Source organism: Leptinotarsa decemlineata, unplaced genomic scaffold, assembly GCF_025532065.1.
Source record: "Leptinotarsa decemlineata unplaced genomic scaffold, Ldec_3_MD MMD2_tig00000251_RagTag_RagTag, whole genome shotgun sequence".
NCBI lineage: Eukaryota > Metazoa > Arthropoda > Insecta > Coleoptera > Chrysomelidae > Leptinotarsa > Leptinotarsa decemlineata.
Window position 1 is genome coordinate 9,608,511 of NW_027412547.1, and position 18,696 is coordinate 9,627,206.

At 35.0% G+C, this 18,696-nt stretch overlaps 1 protein-coding gene across 1 annotated transcript in view; it reads right to left on the bottom strand.

The window, feature by feature from the left end:
- cue (Low-density lipoprotein receptor repeat domain-containing protein cueball) overlaps positions 1–18,696 on the bottom strand; it is a 60,809-nt gene that overhangs the window by 10,045 nt on the left and 32,068 nt on the right. The window contains exons 2-3 of the mRNA XM_074173661.1: positions 6,912–7,144; positions 907–1,067 (exon numbers count right to left, since the gene is read on the bottom strand). Of these exons, the coding sequence (XP_074029762.1) occupies positions 907–1,067; positions 6,912–7,144 (394 nt within the window). The remainder of the gene's footprint in view (positions 1–906; positions 1,068–6,911; positions 7,145–18,696) is intronic.

Consider the following 18,696-nt stretch of genomic DNA (forward strand, 5'->3'; position numbering starts at 1 on the left):
AACCCAGGCATCGGTTTTTTCCAAAAAGATGAATGTCTCCGAACCGGATATAATAATGTCAGATCAGACAATTTCGTTTTCTGCTTCGGATAAGTTTGTTGGGAGTTAAAATGGACACCAATATGTCTTGGCACAATCATGTCGCTGGAATAGTAAAGATTGCTTCTTAAAAGCTTGGAAGACTGTTCCAAGACCAGAAAACTGTACACATCTCAGCAAATTTTGATGCTTCATAGAGCTCAGATCAGACCTTCTTTGGAGTATTGTTTTCATGTATGGATTCCATCCAGAAAAGAGTCATCCGCCTGATTGGAGACGCGAACATCAATTGCAACCTTGATAGTCTGGAACATCGAAGAAAGGTTGGAGATTTGTCTCTCTTCTATAGATATTTTCACGGGAAGGGTTCAAGTAACTTGACACATTTGATTCCAGCGGTACATATCAGAAATACGCGACAGACTGTGGCTGCTCATTGTTTTGAGGTTCAACTCAGTACACCAAGTACTTCACAGTTCAAGAACTCTTTCATTTGGAGAACGGCGTTTATGTGGAATAAACTGCCTGAGAACGTTTTTCCAAATGGATTTAATCTCCAGCGATTCAAATCCAATGGGAATCGCTAATTTCGCACAGGCTCCGCTCATAGAGCGCCTCAAAGATTTTTCTGTAGTGCTTGTATTTTGTCCTTGAAAAAATAGTTGGTTGCAAAATCGTTACTGATCCTTACTATCGAAATAATTACAAAGAAACTCTTCTGAATTTTCCATCAGCTCTTGGTCTGCAGTATGTGTCAAGTTCAGAATAAAAGTACATTCAGAAGACAAAACAAAAACAAAAAATAGATGCAAACTATGTAAGGTGAGTACTTTGCATAACTTTCTCGTTATTGATTTTTCCACCTACCGATTGCATGCGTCAATGGCGAGGGCATGGGGTAACGTTTCATCAAACGAAAGGAATTCTTTGGATTCCAGAGGTGTTTCCTTCAATGATACGTAGTTTATTGTATGGTTGATTGCATCAGTCCAATATAAGATGTCTTCGAGAGGATCGATAGCTAGCCCCTGAAAAAATAATAGATGTAGCAAATTATTGATTTAATTTCTCAATAAGAAACTATTTATGATCATTATTTCAAAAACATTCGAACAGGACGATTTTTAGAAAAGTCCACTATGATTTCAAAACCACCCAATTTTATCTCCATTCCCTACAAATTAACAACTTGAAAAATTTCAAATGAACTGAGCTGTGGTATTTGTTAGTTAAAAATATGCAGTTCACTACATAGTGATATACACTTTTGAAGTAAAACTTCTTCAAGCGCGCTTGACTTGGGAAGTAAGCCGGTGGATGCGTGACGAGAGCGTTACGAAAAGTGTGATCGGGCGAGGCGAACGGAAGTTGAGAGAGAAGTATAAGTTAGCGAGGACAGAAAGAGATAGTGTTACGTTTCGTATATTACTGTAGGGACGAGAGAGAGGTGCGAGCACACATTTACGGTCGAGTAGGCTCTGAAGAATTAGGAGAAGACTATAATACGTTGCCACTAATTTTAGCAGGAGATTTCAATGTTAATTTCGCGTCTGAAGATGAACAACTATTGGTAAACTTTCTACAAGATAAATAAGAACTAAAAATGAATAACCGAAATGAGCCTACCACAAGACACAGTACAATATTCAATAAGTTTTCTCTAGATATCTTTTTAATTTTAATTCGAAAACATATGTATCTCATTTCCTATATCATAAGCCTATTGTCTCGGTCTTACACAGTAATTACTGATGTATCTGTATTCAAAAATGATAATTTATCAATGATAATTAATATATATATATATATATATATATATATATATATATATATATATATATATATATATATATATATATATATATATATATTTTGATTGATGCAACTAATTTTCCTTTATTTTGAGTATTTCAATATTAAATTCTACAAAAATGATTTGAAGCTTTATATCTTCTATTAATTATCTGCGAGCGCTTTCGACAGTTGGTAGTACCACAGCTTACTTATATAGTAAGTAAGCTGTGGTAGTACTGTCATCATCTGGCACTCCTCAAACTGAACTGGTTATCCTGTTGTCTGTCTTTTTATACGGTCAGGTATTAGTATTAACTCAGGTATTTCAGGTAGTTTAGGTAAATTTGCCTGTATTTGTTCTGCATCAGGTACTCTTCTTCGTGTTAGATCTTCTCTAGGAATGTTTATGGTTTTGTTTAATATATTGAATGTAAGATCTTGTTGTGTTTTGATTTGTACTTGTTCCTTGATAAGTGATTTAGGACTGTTGAATTTATGGATGTTCAAAACAAATCAACAAGGGAAACCGCATGGACATTTGGGAAAACTTGAACATCCATAAATTCAACAGTCATAAATCATTTATCGAGGAACAAGTACAAATCAAAACACAACAAGATCTCACATTCAATATATTAAACAAAACCATACATATTCCTAGAGAAGATCTAACACGAAGAAGAGTACCTGATGCAGAACAAATACAGGCAAATTTACCTAAAGTACCGGAAATACCTGAGTTAATACTAATACCTGACCGTATAAAGAGACAGACAACAGGATAACCAGTTCAGTTTGAGGAGTGCCAGATGATGACAGTACTACCAACTGTCGAAAGCGCTCGCAGATAATAGAAGATATAAAGCTTCAAATCCTTTTTGTAGAATTTAATATTGAAATATATATATATATATATATATATATATATATATATATATATATATTTCACTATTAAATTCTACACACACACACACACATATATATATATATATATATATATATATATATATATATATATATATATATATATATATATATATATATATATATATATATATGTCGCACTGATGAGTCCAATAGCCAGAAACAGGTGTCCGCGGTTTGCCCCCTTTTTGGAGTTTTGTGTCCACGAATTGTTTCGTTTTTGATTTGTATCATGCACACTCGATAAAATCTCTATTTGTATTTATATCCTGGACCTGGATGTCACGCAGGTAGCTATAGCTGCCTACGTTGTCATGTTAGATGTAGCCTGGGAATTCTGGGTCTTCTAACTGAAACCACAAATGTGCGGTTGGCTCCTGTTGTTGAATCCGTTTGTTTGTGTCGTTTCCTGTTTTCGGCAAACAAGTGTTGCCCATCTTTACACTTGGCTGCACCGCGCTGATAAGGTCAATAGCCAGAAACACGTGTCCGCGGTTTGCCCCCTTTTTGGAATGTTGTGTCCACGAATTGTTTCATTTTTGATTTGTATCATGCACACTCGATAAAATCTCTATTTGTATTTATATCCTGGACCTGGATGTCACGCAGGTAGCTATAGCTGCCTACGTGGTCATGTTAGATGTAGCCTGGGAATTCTGGGTCTTCTAACTGGAACCACAAATGTGCGGTTGGCTCCTGTTGTTGACTCGGTGCGTTTGTGTTGTTTCCTATTTTCGGCAAACAAGTGTTGCCCATCTTTACACTTGGCTGCACCGCGCTGATGAGGCCAATAGCCAGAAACACGTGTCCGCGGTTTGCCCTCTTTTTGGATTGTTGTGTCCACGAATTGTTTCATTTATATATATATATATATATATATATATATATATATATATATATATATATATATATATATATATATATATATATATATATATATATCAGTTTCTTGTCGAAAGTTCAAATATTCATCAATCCTGATAAAACTGTGTAGATAATGGAAATATCCTCAACACTATTTGAAGTTCATTCATTTTTCCACACGAACTTTTTGGCTAGATTTGAAAACAAAATAAATCAACTTGTAAGGTCCTATTTTTTTAAACTTTTTGAATAATGAGCGTTGAAGTTCGTTCCTTTCATCTTTAATCAAAAAAGATTTTTACATATCCACACCACTTGCTGAATTCAACTTGAAGATTTTCACTATACACAATACTCTTAAATTGAAAGGGCATACTTCTAATTTAATTTTTGTCAAGTAAGTTATTTGAGATTTTTATTTCAACCTCTACAATGCATTTTATACATTTTCTATTTAATATTGCTAATTTTGTCAATCTTTAAATGCAATTTTTTAAGATTCCATTAGTGATATTTGTAAATGTTGGTTTTGCCCCAGAATCACTGGTAGTCTAGTTTTGGAGATGACAGTAACATCGCCTGTTGTAGTTATGAAAATAATACAAGAAACATAATTCCGTGTAAGTAAGTAGCTTTCACTAAATATAATAATAGCCATGAAAAGTTATATGCAATCTTTAGTGAAAACGTTCGATCTGCATAGTTAGGTACCTAACCTTAATGAGGTTTTCCGTGATTACTCCATTTTGTGAATGTTCTGCGCCTGAACGTTATCAAAGTGTCATTTTGATAAATTAACCTATGGTCACGGACCTAGTTACCGTTTGATAAAAAACTATACGTACTCGCATTTCCGTACTATTTGTCTACACATGTAGTTTCCGATGTGCAACAAGAGCGGATATTTAGCTCTTTATATTCGACCACCGGAAAAGGTCAAAAACAGATATTTTTCTGGTCAAAAAAAACCCTAACGTGAACAAAATATTTTCCGATTAAAAAGTTGTAGGAACGATATAAATTGAAACAGAAAACCGCAAGTTCCAAAATCATGTGTGACGTCAGAGCGCTCTGAGTCGGTGTCTCTGACGTGATGCCAAGTGCAATTACTTACGTTTGAATGAATTCAAAATTGGAGAGAGGTCAAGATCTTTCGGAGTGCGAAAAATAAGAATCTTAACAAGTAGTTATTAGCATATAAATCAGGAATTAGAACACAATAACAAAATAGCAATAACTTATATAGGCAATAATCTCATGACACTCACTTTATGCAAGGTGATGGTTTGTCCCGATATAAATAAAAGCTCTATCATAGCTATTAGGTTTAGTTTTAGTTATTTCCTGATGACGCTAACTTGGTTACTGAAACGCTAGTAAGAATCAGTGCTTCTGTACTGGTGTGGAAAACACGTTTTCAACAGTACCAAGAAATATGTTTGAGAGTTGAGTGCACTTCCAAAAATTATTTTTAAATTTTCTTCAAGTTTATTCTGGCAAGTTAGTTTTTATCAGTTTTTAGAGTTTTACCTAACGGTAAACGTTTGAAGTCGGTCATTCTCTTATCACGGTAAATTTGCGACTGCGGATTTGTACGAGGGTTGCCTTTTATGTTTCGGGATTTGGCAACCCTAGTGCTGCAATCTGGCAACTGACAGCTCTATCGTACAGTTGAAAATTTTTGAGCTTATACGTACTCAGAACGTTTTAACATACGCGCGATATTTGTGTTGTTTACAGTAACTTAAAATATTCATCTCGGCCCAAAAATGGAATTAAATCGTGAACATTTTCGTGCGATTATTTTTTACAACTTTCGACGTGGATTAACTCAGCAACAGTGCATGGATGAACTTAATTCAATTTTTGGCGATGAAGCTCCATCAAGGACCAGTGTTCACTCCAAGACGAATTTCGTGAAAGTCGTCCAAAATCAGTTGTTTTTCCGAAAACCATTGATGCAGTGCACGAACTGATATCGCAAGATCGTCATGTGACCTATCGTGAGATTGAGACAACCTTAGGCATTAGTGGGACTAGCATACATTCAATATTGCATAAACATTTGACTGCCAAAAAAATTTGTTGGCGTTGGATCCCACACAATTTGTCAATTGCTCAAAAAAGGCTCGCATCGATTGGTCGAAGGAAATGCTCAAAAAGTACGATCGCGGTGCTACGAAACACATCTATGACATCGTGACAGGTGATGAATCGGGGATTTATGCGTATGAGCCCGAAATTAAACAGTAATCGACTGTATGGGTGTTTCAAGATGAGCCAAATCCAACAAAAGTTGTTCGCGCACGAAGCACTTCCAAACAAATAGTCGCCTGTTTTTTCGAAAAAACTGGACATGTCGCAACCGTACCACTAGAACAACGCAGAACAGTCATTTCTGAGTGGTTCACAACCATTTGTTGGCCAGTTGTCTTCTAAAAAATCAGGAAAACCAACCACCGAAGACGGATCACTCTTCACCACGACAATGCGAGCTCTCACACATCGGCTCAAACAACTGCATTTTTGAGCACCCAAAACATCGATTTAATGAGTCATCCGTCGTATAGTCCTGACTTGGCACCGAATAAATTATTTTTATTCCCGCACGTAGAAAACAAACTGAGAGGTCACCGTTTTTCGACACCTGAAGAAGCGGTTGCTGCATTCAGACTGCATGTTTTGGAGATACCTCAATCAGAAGAGCAAAAGTGCTTCGACAATTGGTTAAAAAACATGCAAAAATGTATAGATATTCATAGAGAATATTATGAATAACAATTAAAGTGATTTTCGATGATTAATATTTGTTTTTGTTCCCTAATCCCGAAATATAAATGGCAACACTCGTAGAGGAGAGTTCATGACCGTTAACTAATAATGATTAATTATTACACTCAGTATTGAAAAGTTTCAGTCATAAATTGAAATATTAAATATTTCAAATATTAATTTATAGTTTTTATTTTTTTTGGGACTGTGTTGCACCTCCTCTATAAAATTTGGTAAACAATAATTTACATCAAAAGATTTATAAATATATAATACTCCATGAAGTGGTTGTGGATAAAACCTCAATTTAATAAATATCATCGACCTTGATCAAATAACTGGAAAACGATAATATCATAAGCGTTACACACTCATTATTGAGATGAATTGAGAATCAGGAGTACTATCTAGACAGTCAAAATCTGAAATAAATTGATCTCAGATACATTCACATTTGAATGACAGTAAAAATCATCACAGCTGAAGTTTCACCCAAAAAAAAAGTTTTGCATTCTCACCTGAACGTCTCCTGGAAGACCTTTTATGATTGGTTCGGTGATATCAGTCTCTTTGTTCATTTGTACAGTGTAGATGGTGTCGATTACCTTGTCCATATCACTGACAATAAATTGGTCTCTAACATTGTCATATGCTAACGCCTTTAGCGAACTGAAAGGTTGCGTTTTTGATTCTATGAGGGTTCCATTCCTTTGATATAAATTTATTTCGTTTTCTACTACGACTGCCAATTCTGAAAAAAAAAAAACAATTACTTGAGAAACTGTTCTTCTCGATTCGAAGAGTAATTATTAATAAAACGGAAAGCTATATTTGCTCAAGTGATGTCCGTTGAATTAACAGATTACAATTCGTCCCAAAATGTCGAAAAGTTCGTTAAAACTCCTCATTGAACTCCTCATTTCAATTCATTATTTTTGTTTTTGAATATGATGCTCCGGGGAACGTTTCTTATATTTTACCAAAACTCGATACTCATTTATTGTAATGAAAGTAGTTGTTTGAACCAAATTAAGCATTACTGTTGGAGAAATCGTTTGAATTGGCAAAATAATAAAAAATATATACGAAAAATTTAAGTTTTTTTTAAGGGCAAAACACATGCATTACAGGAAAATCCCTAAGGCGCTCTTAGAGCTGTGCCTGTGCGAAAGTAGTGATTCACATTGGATTTGAATTGCTGGATATTCAATCTATTTGGAAAAACGTTCTCAAAAAGTTTATTCCACATAAACGCCGTCCTCCAAATGGAAGAATTCTTAAACAGTGAAGTTCGAGGTGTATTGAGTTGAACTTCAAAACGATGAGCAGCCACAGTCCGTCGCGTATTTCTGATATGTACCGCTCTTGGTGGAATCAAATGTGCCAAGTCACTTGAACACTTCCCGTGAAAGTATCTAGAAAAGAGAGACAAATCTCCAACATTTCTTCGATGTTTCAATCAGCCGGATGGTTCTTTTCTGGATGGAAAGCAGCAGCTTCAGGGTATGTTTAGGGGCGGAGCTCCATGTAGAATTGTCTGACGTGACATTATATCTGGTTCGGAGACATTTATTTTTGTGAAGAAAACCGATGCCAGAACCTATTGTATAGGTACGTTGGGAGAAATGAATGCTTCGAGATTTCATTTCTTATTCATTTTCATCAATCCGTGACCTATTCATTAGATACTTATTGGAACATCATAACAAAATATTCGTAGAAAATGGAATCATTGAAGGTCGTTTGTTTAGAGTGAGGTTTTCAACGTTTTGCCGACTCAAATAGTGTGAAAAGTTGACCAACTTACTCAAATCGACTCCAGATGGAACAACTAAACAAGTACGGCCCTGACCATACAAGAAAGAATTCCTGTTTACCCATCGTCGATTGTTAAAATTATTGATGAATGTGTGAACCCAAATGCAAGATACCTCGACCACTAAATAAATTATGACGAAGTTGCATGTAGTGAGAGATCATAGTACAGAATGGGAAAGTGTGAACAAAAGAGTAAAAGACGTGACATAGTGAAAAAAAAAGCTACGTGCCGATTTTTTTATGTACGTAAAACAGTTCCTCACAACTGAGCATCGCGTATGCAAAATATTTTCTACGAATAAAACGTTTAGAAACGATAGACGCAGAATTCAGTCATTACATTTTAATGTTGTACTTTTGAAGACGAATTGATGATTCAACACGAGACAGCGCTGTTTCGACCCGCAAAGGTCTCATCAGTGGAGTTAGGCTGAACCACTCAACTGTGAAGAAAGTGAAGGTTATGCATGTTTTTTAGTGAATCTAAATTTTGATTAGACGATATTGAAAAATTAATTTTATAATTTTCTTGTGTGAAGGTGCCGCATTGTGAAAGTATCACCATGATGTGAAGTAATCGAGAGATATCCATCGACGGCCACTCGCAGGAAATGTTCTTTCAGGAAGCTGGAGAGGTATACATAAAAATAATTCGACAAGCCATAGCATCGAATTTTGGCCAGCAAACCCTCATGCTTCACACAGTCAAAGGCCTTAGAAATATCATGCGCAACAGCGTTTGACTCTTTATGTTTCTCTATTGCGTTATTCCAAATATGGGTGACGGACGATAGAAGGTCGTCTGTTGATCTTTGTTTCCGAAAGATTATCGCTCAAGATGTTGAAGCCTTCCAAATATTTGGAAATATGGTGGTTTACGACTGATTTTTGATATCACCGATAGCAAAGCGACTGGTCTATAGTTATTTGGAAGAGTTTTCTTGCCCTTTTGGGAATAGGCTGAACGCAAGCAATCTTCCAACAAGCAGGGAACACCCCTTTCTTTCAAGACAGGTTGAACAATTTGCAAAATACTGCTGCGAGTTCATTGGCACACTTTTCAAGTACGATGGATGCTAGTGTGGTGCCTTTCCCAGAAAATCGACTGCGGAGTGGGACGCAAATTATTCAGTTAGCAGATTTGCTGTTTCTATGGCTGCTGTTCCAATTGAACCATCCGTTTGTGTTAATTAGGTAGTTCTTAATAGAGGCCTTATTTCCAAATCAGGTGGAGAGATAGAATGTTTCTCTATCTATCTTTCAAAAACATAAGATATATCTTTCGATGTGAGAGTCCATCTGACTTGAAGATAAAGTTCCAAGTCGCACGTTTCAAATTTCTCTCGCTTGTTGAGAGGAGACTAGCCTGATTAGCTACCAGGCTACCTTGATCTTGGGTAGGAAAGAAAGATTCATTTCTCCAATTTTGTGACCAGGAAGATTTGCAGCAGATTAGCAGAAAAGTTTCAATCCTTATCTGAAATGAATTGTCATTGTAAACTGTTTAGTCTACCTAGAGAATATGTTTTTAAACCGAATAGAAAAACGGACAGTAATGTATTGCCGAATTCGCAATTTTACAGTGTCTTTCAATGAAGACATCGATATTTCCAGAGATAAAACTTATATACCTAAACTTCTTATCACCTTGTTTTCAATACAATCAGCATGCACAGACGTTGCAAAAAAGCTACTTGGAAAGTGTAAACAACTTAGTCAGTTGCACTATCAATATTTCATGACAGTAGTGAGAATTTAGTTCAGTGATATTTTGTTACCATACCTAGTTTTGCTTAAATCCACTCACAAATCACAATCAACAATGATTCATTCGATTGGCTGAAGTATATTAGTCGAAATCAACGAGTCTCGAATTATTGAGAGCGAAAAATTTCAAACTTTGGATGATGAAATATCAAATAACAAAAATAAATCAGAAAATAGATCGTCTGCCCCTAATCAATATGAAAGATGATACAGTCCAATTACCTCCTGATGATGCGAACATAGCTGCATCGAGATGCAGATTTTACCTCAGTTTAGGTATAAACTAATTGAAAATTTAAACATTGTAAAAGGATTATTACAACTTCCACATTAGAAAACAAATTTTATAGCAAGGAAAATTTCAATTATCTTCGGTAACTAAGTAAATTTTCATTATTTTTGAATCTATAAATTTTTAAGCATGCCAAAAGATAGAGTTTCTGTCCAGATGTAGCACGTCATAGTTGAACTCATGCCCTTCTGCCAAAAGATGGTTTGCAAAAAATGTGTGATGGGTCTCCACATTGAAAATACTTCTCGTATGCTATTCTTTGGAAAACGGTTCTTTCTGGTTGGTGAGAACCACAAGCCAACTCATATACTCCTAATCTTACACTGACGTTTTTTTTGTTTTAAATCAATTTCCTTGAAATATTATTTGTTCAACGACTCACGTCCGCTTATTACCGTTTTTTGAAGTGGGATAGACCTAGTAGCTTGCCAATTACAAACTAACCAATTACTATGTCTATTCCACTCGAAGAAACGATCATGAGCGTCATAGAACATTTCACAACATCGCTGGTTAATTAAAAAACAAAGACCTGGACATAACTTACAGAAAGAACATATTAAAAACAAAAAGACAAAAACTTCAGTGTCGGATTGATTGGCCTAAACTTTATATTGGGCAAACGTGAAGAACCATTTCCCAAAAATTAAAAGAACATAGTGTCTTGAATGTGAAGACCAATTCCACATTTGCAAATCGTCTTTAGGTAGAGAGTCATGAGTTCAACCACGACTATGACGTGTTATATCTGTAAGAGACAGGTTTGAAACTCATTCTTTCGGAATGCTTAGAAATTACTGGATTTATGAATTCTGAAAATTTACGGAATGACCGAATTATACCAAAACTCGGGTTAAATTATTAGTCAATAAGTAGAAGACCATAGAAGAAGACCATTTATCATTTTTTAGATCTGACAATATCCAAAAACGATGGTAAATTCGACTTTAACATTTTCCGAAAAAAACACATTCACAGATTGCACAATACCTTTTGACTCTTGCAACCCGATTTCACAGAAATTGTCTGCATTCAGGTCAATGATACATAGGGCTTTCACAATACCCCTTTCTGATGAAAACCTCCGAAGTGAAATCGCAATCATTAAACAAATAGCCGTAAATAAAAAAATACCTATTTTTTTTTCTGATTGATTCGGCCGTTATTTGATGAAGATCCATAGTAATTTCAAAAACTACACGATCAAATCGTGAGATGTAGTTTTTGAAAAAATACCTATCACTCTAGTTAACAACTTTATAATGAATAATCGACAAAAATCGGTAATGAAATAACTATATTCAATTTCCACAAGACCAGAACACGAATATGTTAGTATCAATTATGCAGGTAGAATCTCCGAGAATATTAAAAATTATCTCTTAAAATTCAATCAACAAACATCCTACATATCCAACGGAAATTTAGGAAACAGATTATTCAATGCCAAATCTAAATTAGACAAAGGGAAGTGATCTGGTATATATTGATTAGAATGTGTTGAATGTCCCGACATATAAACAGGCCAAACTGGTAGAATTTTGTATAGGTACCATAAGCATGTCATATCGGCTAAAAAAATCATTAATGTATGAACATCTTCACAATTCGAAACATTAAATAGATAAAGATGATTTAAAATCGTCCACACATGCGAAAAAGGGAAAATGATGAATTTGTGGAATCTATGGAAATGAACAAGTCAACGAAAAATCACAATTCTATTATCCTCAACGAACAACTTTATCTAAACAATAGTCCTCTCCCAGGGAACCCAGTTCCCTAACCTACATTTTATCAAAAAAATGTTTATTATGTTCATCGATATACTGCTAATAAGTGAGGTTATCCCAGGTATAGACAATGTAGATATCAAATTATTTATGATAGGTATAGGCGATGTACCTATAAATAGTCAGATTTGAATGTAATCTAGTTAGTTTTGAAAATGGTGTAATGACCGAAACTAGTCGACGAATATAAAACTATCGTGGAAAATAGACAAAAGTGTGTTTTTATAGTGTATCCTCAGTTATTTGAATACTTTATGGATTTTAATCAAGTGTCGGCCAATTCCATCACATATGTAATTGTTTCAGATTAATAGACCTATTGATCATTTTGGCAATGAACGAATATGTTGTTCATTCAACTCAATTACTAAGATTCACATAAGAGATTCTGGAACGACCTGACATACCGTATATTTTTATTTAATCATCATACTTCATAAGAACTGTGTTAGCTTTTTTTTGAAATATCTCGCAATTCGCTTATTGCATGCTGGTTTTATGGAATTTGTATGAAAGAAGTTCTTACGCGAAGGCGATTGTGTATAATACGAAAACGCCGTGGAGTAGCATAATTCATAATTCCTTTTAATTTTTGAATTTTTTTCATTATTTTTTATTTACATTGTTGATATTATATTGATATAAACAATTTAATGAATATCTTTATTTATTAATATACTTAAATATTTACTCTTCATATTTCACTTGTTTTGATAACTCACCCTAATATTTCGATCCTGGAATTTTCGGTGTGTAAAACATTTCATTAATTTATTTTTTAACCTGAAAACTTTCAGAACTTTTATTTGTGAAATTATAAAACAATAATAAAAATGAATTATCGCTCCGGGGCGACTTCATTGATTCTAGTGGCGCATTTGCTTTTTCAGCTGCAGGAAAACCAGGAAAAATCTGCAGCACCACATCATCTGAAGATCTTGATCTGCCAATGTCCTCTCTCTCATAAAACAAAATATAGGGTGTCTCCAGAGGCTCCAATAAATTCAATACATCGCCAGAACACTTCGCGACACGACTATCGTCAAACTTAAACCAGTCCGTTTCGTCTTTGACCAAGGCGTAATAATGACCAAATTCAACGCCAGAACCACAGTGGACAATGACTGCATGAATATTATAATAGTGGTCTGCTAGGTTGAAATGTTCATCTATTTCGAACATTCCAAAGAGTTTCTTGCTTCCGTTAGAGGTTGAGTCTTGTTTGAAAATCATCAGTGTTATTATTAGATTGACTGGAGCCTCAGCTATACTTGTTTCCTTATAACAGTCAGTTAGTTTGGCAATACAGCCGATCATAACCTGTAAAAAAATCCATTTTCAGATGATTTAACAATAACCTTTTGCACGGATTGGTTATCACTCATATTAGGAAACGCTAGTTGAAGTTCCAGAAAGTCACTAGTGAAGATTTTTCCAGCAAACGATCTACAAAAACACGACCAGATAGACTGTACGGAATCATTCAATCCAGAGCGGTCAGGAGTATTGAGTCTGCTATTTTTCTGCTCACGGAGAGTATTCAACAAGAACCCCAAGAATTCAGAACAATCCTCTTGTTGTCTTAACGAGCATCTAGTGGACTTCAAAGACTCTAGGAAATCGTTTCGAGGGAAAGATGATACATTCTTACGATACTGAAGCTACACGAACAGGTGTTTGAGTTTGGTGAATAAGTAGGAAACATTCTCGTTCTCGTTCATCATTAAAACCTCGTTCTTGAAATTTTTCGTCATGAACAACACTTGTAAAATGCTATTTATGTAGCAAGTGTTTCTTGAATTATCTAACCCAATTTTCTTTTCAAAATTTTCAGGACAACGCTCTACTGATTCGTAAGGAAGAACATGTTTCACACAATCTGCATAGAAACCATTTCTCAAGCTGCGATCGATCCTTCCAAGTGAAGAAGGGTTTCGTAGAGCGATCGATTCGGCTTTTGCTTCATGAAGCTCTTCCACTGAAAAGGAAACAGAACCACGAGGACTGCAACTCATATTTGGGGGGCAAGAATTACCTAAGTCCATTGACCGCACTGAAAAAGAAGAAGGTGGATCAATCACTTGTGAGTTAACCTTGATAGGACAGTGATGAATATCCACATATCTCGGCTTGTTTGGAAGAGATTTCAGTTCCGTACTGAAATTAGGGCAATGCATGATCTCATCAAAATTATGTGAAGGAGGAATAGTTCCAAGGACCGAAGCAGCATTACCACGTTGAATAGCGATACTAATTCTTTCTGTCAAAAACATAGAACGGTGATGTTTTGTTGCTTGGCCTATTCTCCTTCCGAGTTCATGAACGAATAACAGAGACTCCGGGTCATAAATAACAAAAGTTTCAACCGCTACTGGACGGAACAGATAGTTGTTACCAAGATTTTGGTAATTTTTTCTTTTCAATTTTTCGCCAAACAATGCTTCAAACTTCCGGCTAGATGGGAAGCCGCGACCGTGTCAACGCAAGTGAAATCCCATACCACAGGTTTACTGTATTTCCATGGTATGAGAGACATAACTTCTGGTCGTTTCGTTTCAATATGTCGTTCACTTGGTGATGTCGAGATGTACGCCCTGCACTTCTCCTGCAACTCAAAGCATGTGTACCTTTATCATCATCTCATCAACTATAGTACCGTAAACACAAGTATGAGGTACATAAATAGATGAACCCATCCTAAGTCCTATTCTGAAAGATTCATCGTCTAATAGTATTCCAAGAGATTCAACAGGTAAAGCATTGAGCCAAGCACCCGATTCCTTGATCATTGCTGCTTTCAGACGATTTCAGAAGTTTATCAGTTATAATGTTCAGAAGAGGTCGGTCCCATGCACTTTGTATTTTCTTTTTATTTGTAGGCGGAGCAATATTAGTTGCGGCATGCCAAAGTGATTCACCTTCAGCATAAAAAAAGTCTTTGATATTGAAAAATATGGAAGGAAGGATGGAATCGATAAGATCAGAAACACTATTGACTGATGACAGAAAAGCTGGTAAAGCTAAGGAAGAAGCCGAACGTAGCCCCAGTCCGGCAAGGATTACAGGAAACGTTGCTTGGAGCCATGAATCATTATTGAATTGATTGTTTGTAACATATTCCGTCGTGTTGCGGAGTAAATTATCAAATTCGTCAAGCTCTAACTGACTTGACCAAGTGGGGGAACATCTGAGGGAATGAGTTTTGGAATCGCCAAACAATTTTGCAAAAGAAAAAATGCAACGTGTTTTGGAAGTTCATTCAATCTGGTGGCCAGCAATTTGAGTGTTTCCCGTTTTTCTCGAAGATGTTCTGAAAGTGAATCTTTAGAAAGAGGAGCACCCAGAAGACTCCATTTAGACTTTTCCAAAATTCTTATACCAGGAGCCAATTTCAAAATGATGGATTCGGAAATATTATTCGCATTTTTCAAAATTTAGTTCAAGTCCAAGATGTTTTGAATAATCAATGATTTTTTCTAGAATCCAAATTTGGTAACACTTTTTCAAACAATGGAAGTTCAAATATCTTGAATCATCTAGGTTGTTGATTTCAGTTTTTGAAAATTTCAACAAGTCCGTAGTTTCGTTTGTCACGTATATTATTGATCAATTTTCCATTTTCGAACCTATTACACTACTTTTGGTACATTTTTCAAATAATCCCTGAATCCAAGAAGCCATGTTGGTATCTTCATCTCCTGAAGACGTCAACTTGGTTGATGAAACGCGTGTCGAGGAGAGTATTGCATTTCTGATGATTGACAAAAGTGCTTGTTTTTGAATAAATTCTAAGCCAGCGGTTTCAGTTTTACCTTTTACTAATTCCCGAATCTTTGCGAATGAAAAGAAAAGCAAACAATCAATACTGGGAGACATGGTTCGGCAGTCGACGTTATGTTACTATAAAAAAATTAATTGTTCCACCTAGAAAGATACCAATCAAAATGTATTTCGCGGAGATATCACTCACCACATGGAAAATCCGTTGTTCTTGTTCTTTTCGAAGCGATCTAAAATTACTAAATTTATCCAATATGTAGGTAGGAAACTTGTAACTGACGTCAATAATGGAATGAAACAAGAATTTGAATACTTGATTTCGTAAAAAACACATAGGAAGGAGATTACAAAACCTCTACGGTAGAATTTAACGTAGTTTGTGAGTAAAGAACGCTTTGAAATATCTGTTTCTATTTTGTTCAAAATGATTTTAATATAAATTAAATTGATAATGGTACAGAGTGTGTTGGAATGTTTTTATACTCGGTTGCCAACAAAAATTGGACGTTCTAAATAACTGAAAAGATTTTTTTACAAAGTTATAAAACGCGTCAACCAACATGCGGGAAGTGATTATCAACGGTTTGCCTATTATCAATCTATTTCCCTAGAATGCTGATTGGGCCAATACAGCATTATGAAAATTATTCAATACTTTATTTATTGCACAAAGGAAACCGTTACAACATAGAAGTATCATAAGCTAACCTAAATAATGTACAACAAAGTGGGGAAACCTGTGAGAAATCAAATTCTTGTATAGGTCGAAAAGATGAAGGGTTATAAATAGTAGATATGATACATAAACATTGTTCCAAATCTCTAGAAAACACTTGAGGTAAAAATGAAAAATATAACTAGTGTTTTAACTAGTGTTTATAATCAGAAGGGAATTTACTGTTGACCGAAGTTACTATATCATGAAGGGGTTTTCGATTTGTAGATGTATATCAACCCTCGATGTTCGATGTTAATTTCTGTGATATATTGCGGAAGGTGCCCTTAGAGTTTCGGGCCCAAAAATTTAAAATTCTTCTGCCCAATAGACTTTAAAGCTGGAGGAGGCAAGTAAGTATTGTGTTTTTCTGTCTTGTGTTACAGTGTTAGTTATCAGAGTGGATTTGGTTTTATGCTGTTCAACATTCAAACTGAAAAAAAATAGCTGTCTCGGGTCTAAGATTTCAGTTTCAGAGTAAAGAAGGTCTGAAGAGTATCGGATTGTTTTACAGATTGAAATTTTGATAATTTTTTTCTGTACTATCACTAAATTATTAATAATAAAGTTTTTGCGGCTGCTCCCCAAGCTACTATTCCATAAGAGCTATATGCGATTCCACTAATGCGTGATACACTGTTTTCAGTGGGGTTTTGTTCAAAATATATCCGAGATTTTTCAGTTTGAAAATTAAAAAATGTAGTTTTTTGATCACATACGCGACATGCTTATTCCACTTGACGTGACTGTCAATAATTACACCTAGATATTCAAATTCAAATATAGATTTTATTGAAAAATCATCATATATTTTTATAGTGACGGACAGCAAAGTGGATTTGCTAGGATTTATGGTTAGATATGCAGATAGACAGACACGCATTCTGCTTCGATTCGACACTTACGTCTTGAGAAATTTCCATTGGAAAATTACGTAGATACGAAATTCAGATATATCTTGTTATTTAACAACAGCATTGTCTGTGAACTTTATCTAATTTTATACAAAAATATAATATATCATCAATTGTAAGAGCATTCGTCTACAAATCATCTTAAAAGACTCGCTTTTGAGGTTTGGTTGAACTGAGAAACATTCTTCAGAAAATGTTTTTTTCTCTAAAGCCTTACTCTGAATTAGAACTGTTCCTCCTCTTGATAATTAAGCTGAATAATATGTTGTTTGGGGTGTAACGAACCACCTATGTATGTTCTCAAAAAAAGTTTCCATACCCTAATGAAGTCTTCGGTTCATTTGGTAAATTAATCGTTTAGCATAGGTACTTTTCCAAACGTATTAAAAACGAAGAAGATAATACAGATTCATGAAATGAGTTACAAAATTTTAGGTCAATAACGATAGCTTCAAGCTCGTCCAAAATTTTCCGTGAAACAACATATTTTTACCTATATCCAACATTGTTTTTTAATAATGAATCAATCATTACGGCAATGCGACAAAATTTTGAAATGTATCGAGGCAGGTGAGTGCCCTTTGGAGATATTTTGTGACCTCAGTAGGGCATTCGACTGAGTCGTCTAGTGTAACGATCTTATATTTTCAGACTGTTTATAAGATTACCTACTTTGCAGGAAACAGGATCTATGAGATATATTATCAATATTGTCTCATCTGATATAGGTGTGCCTCAGGGATCAATACCGGCCCCAGTATCTTTTGTATACAGGGTGGCCCACCACATTCGCTTCGGTATTTCTACGAGAAATGAGGAGAGTTAGGGAGACACTTTTAGTACAGTCATATGTGGAGGAGCATATTCCAAAATTATTTTGAAATATATAGGGTGACTACCAAAAAACTTACATACCAAAATTATATTTTTTCTTATGGAGCACCCTATATTTTTCTACATTTTTAGATACTATAGACAAAATAAAGGTGAGTTACTATTATATTTCCCATACTTAAAATTTACCATTTTTCAGAAATTTTCAGAAACTTAAAAATACAGACCATAAATCAAAAATTGTTTTCACCCTGTAACGTGTAACGAGCTGCTCAAAGGTAAAAGTTGACTACCACATAAAATTTTTAATACAACATTATTCAGAGTGGCGAAAAAAATTGACTAAAAATTTGGACACACATTCAATGAGATAACTTCTTAATGTTGAAT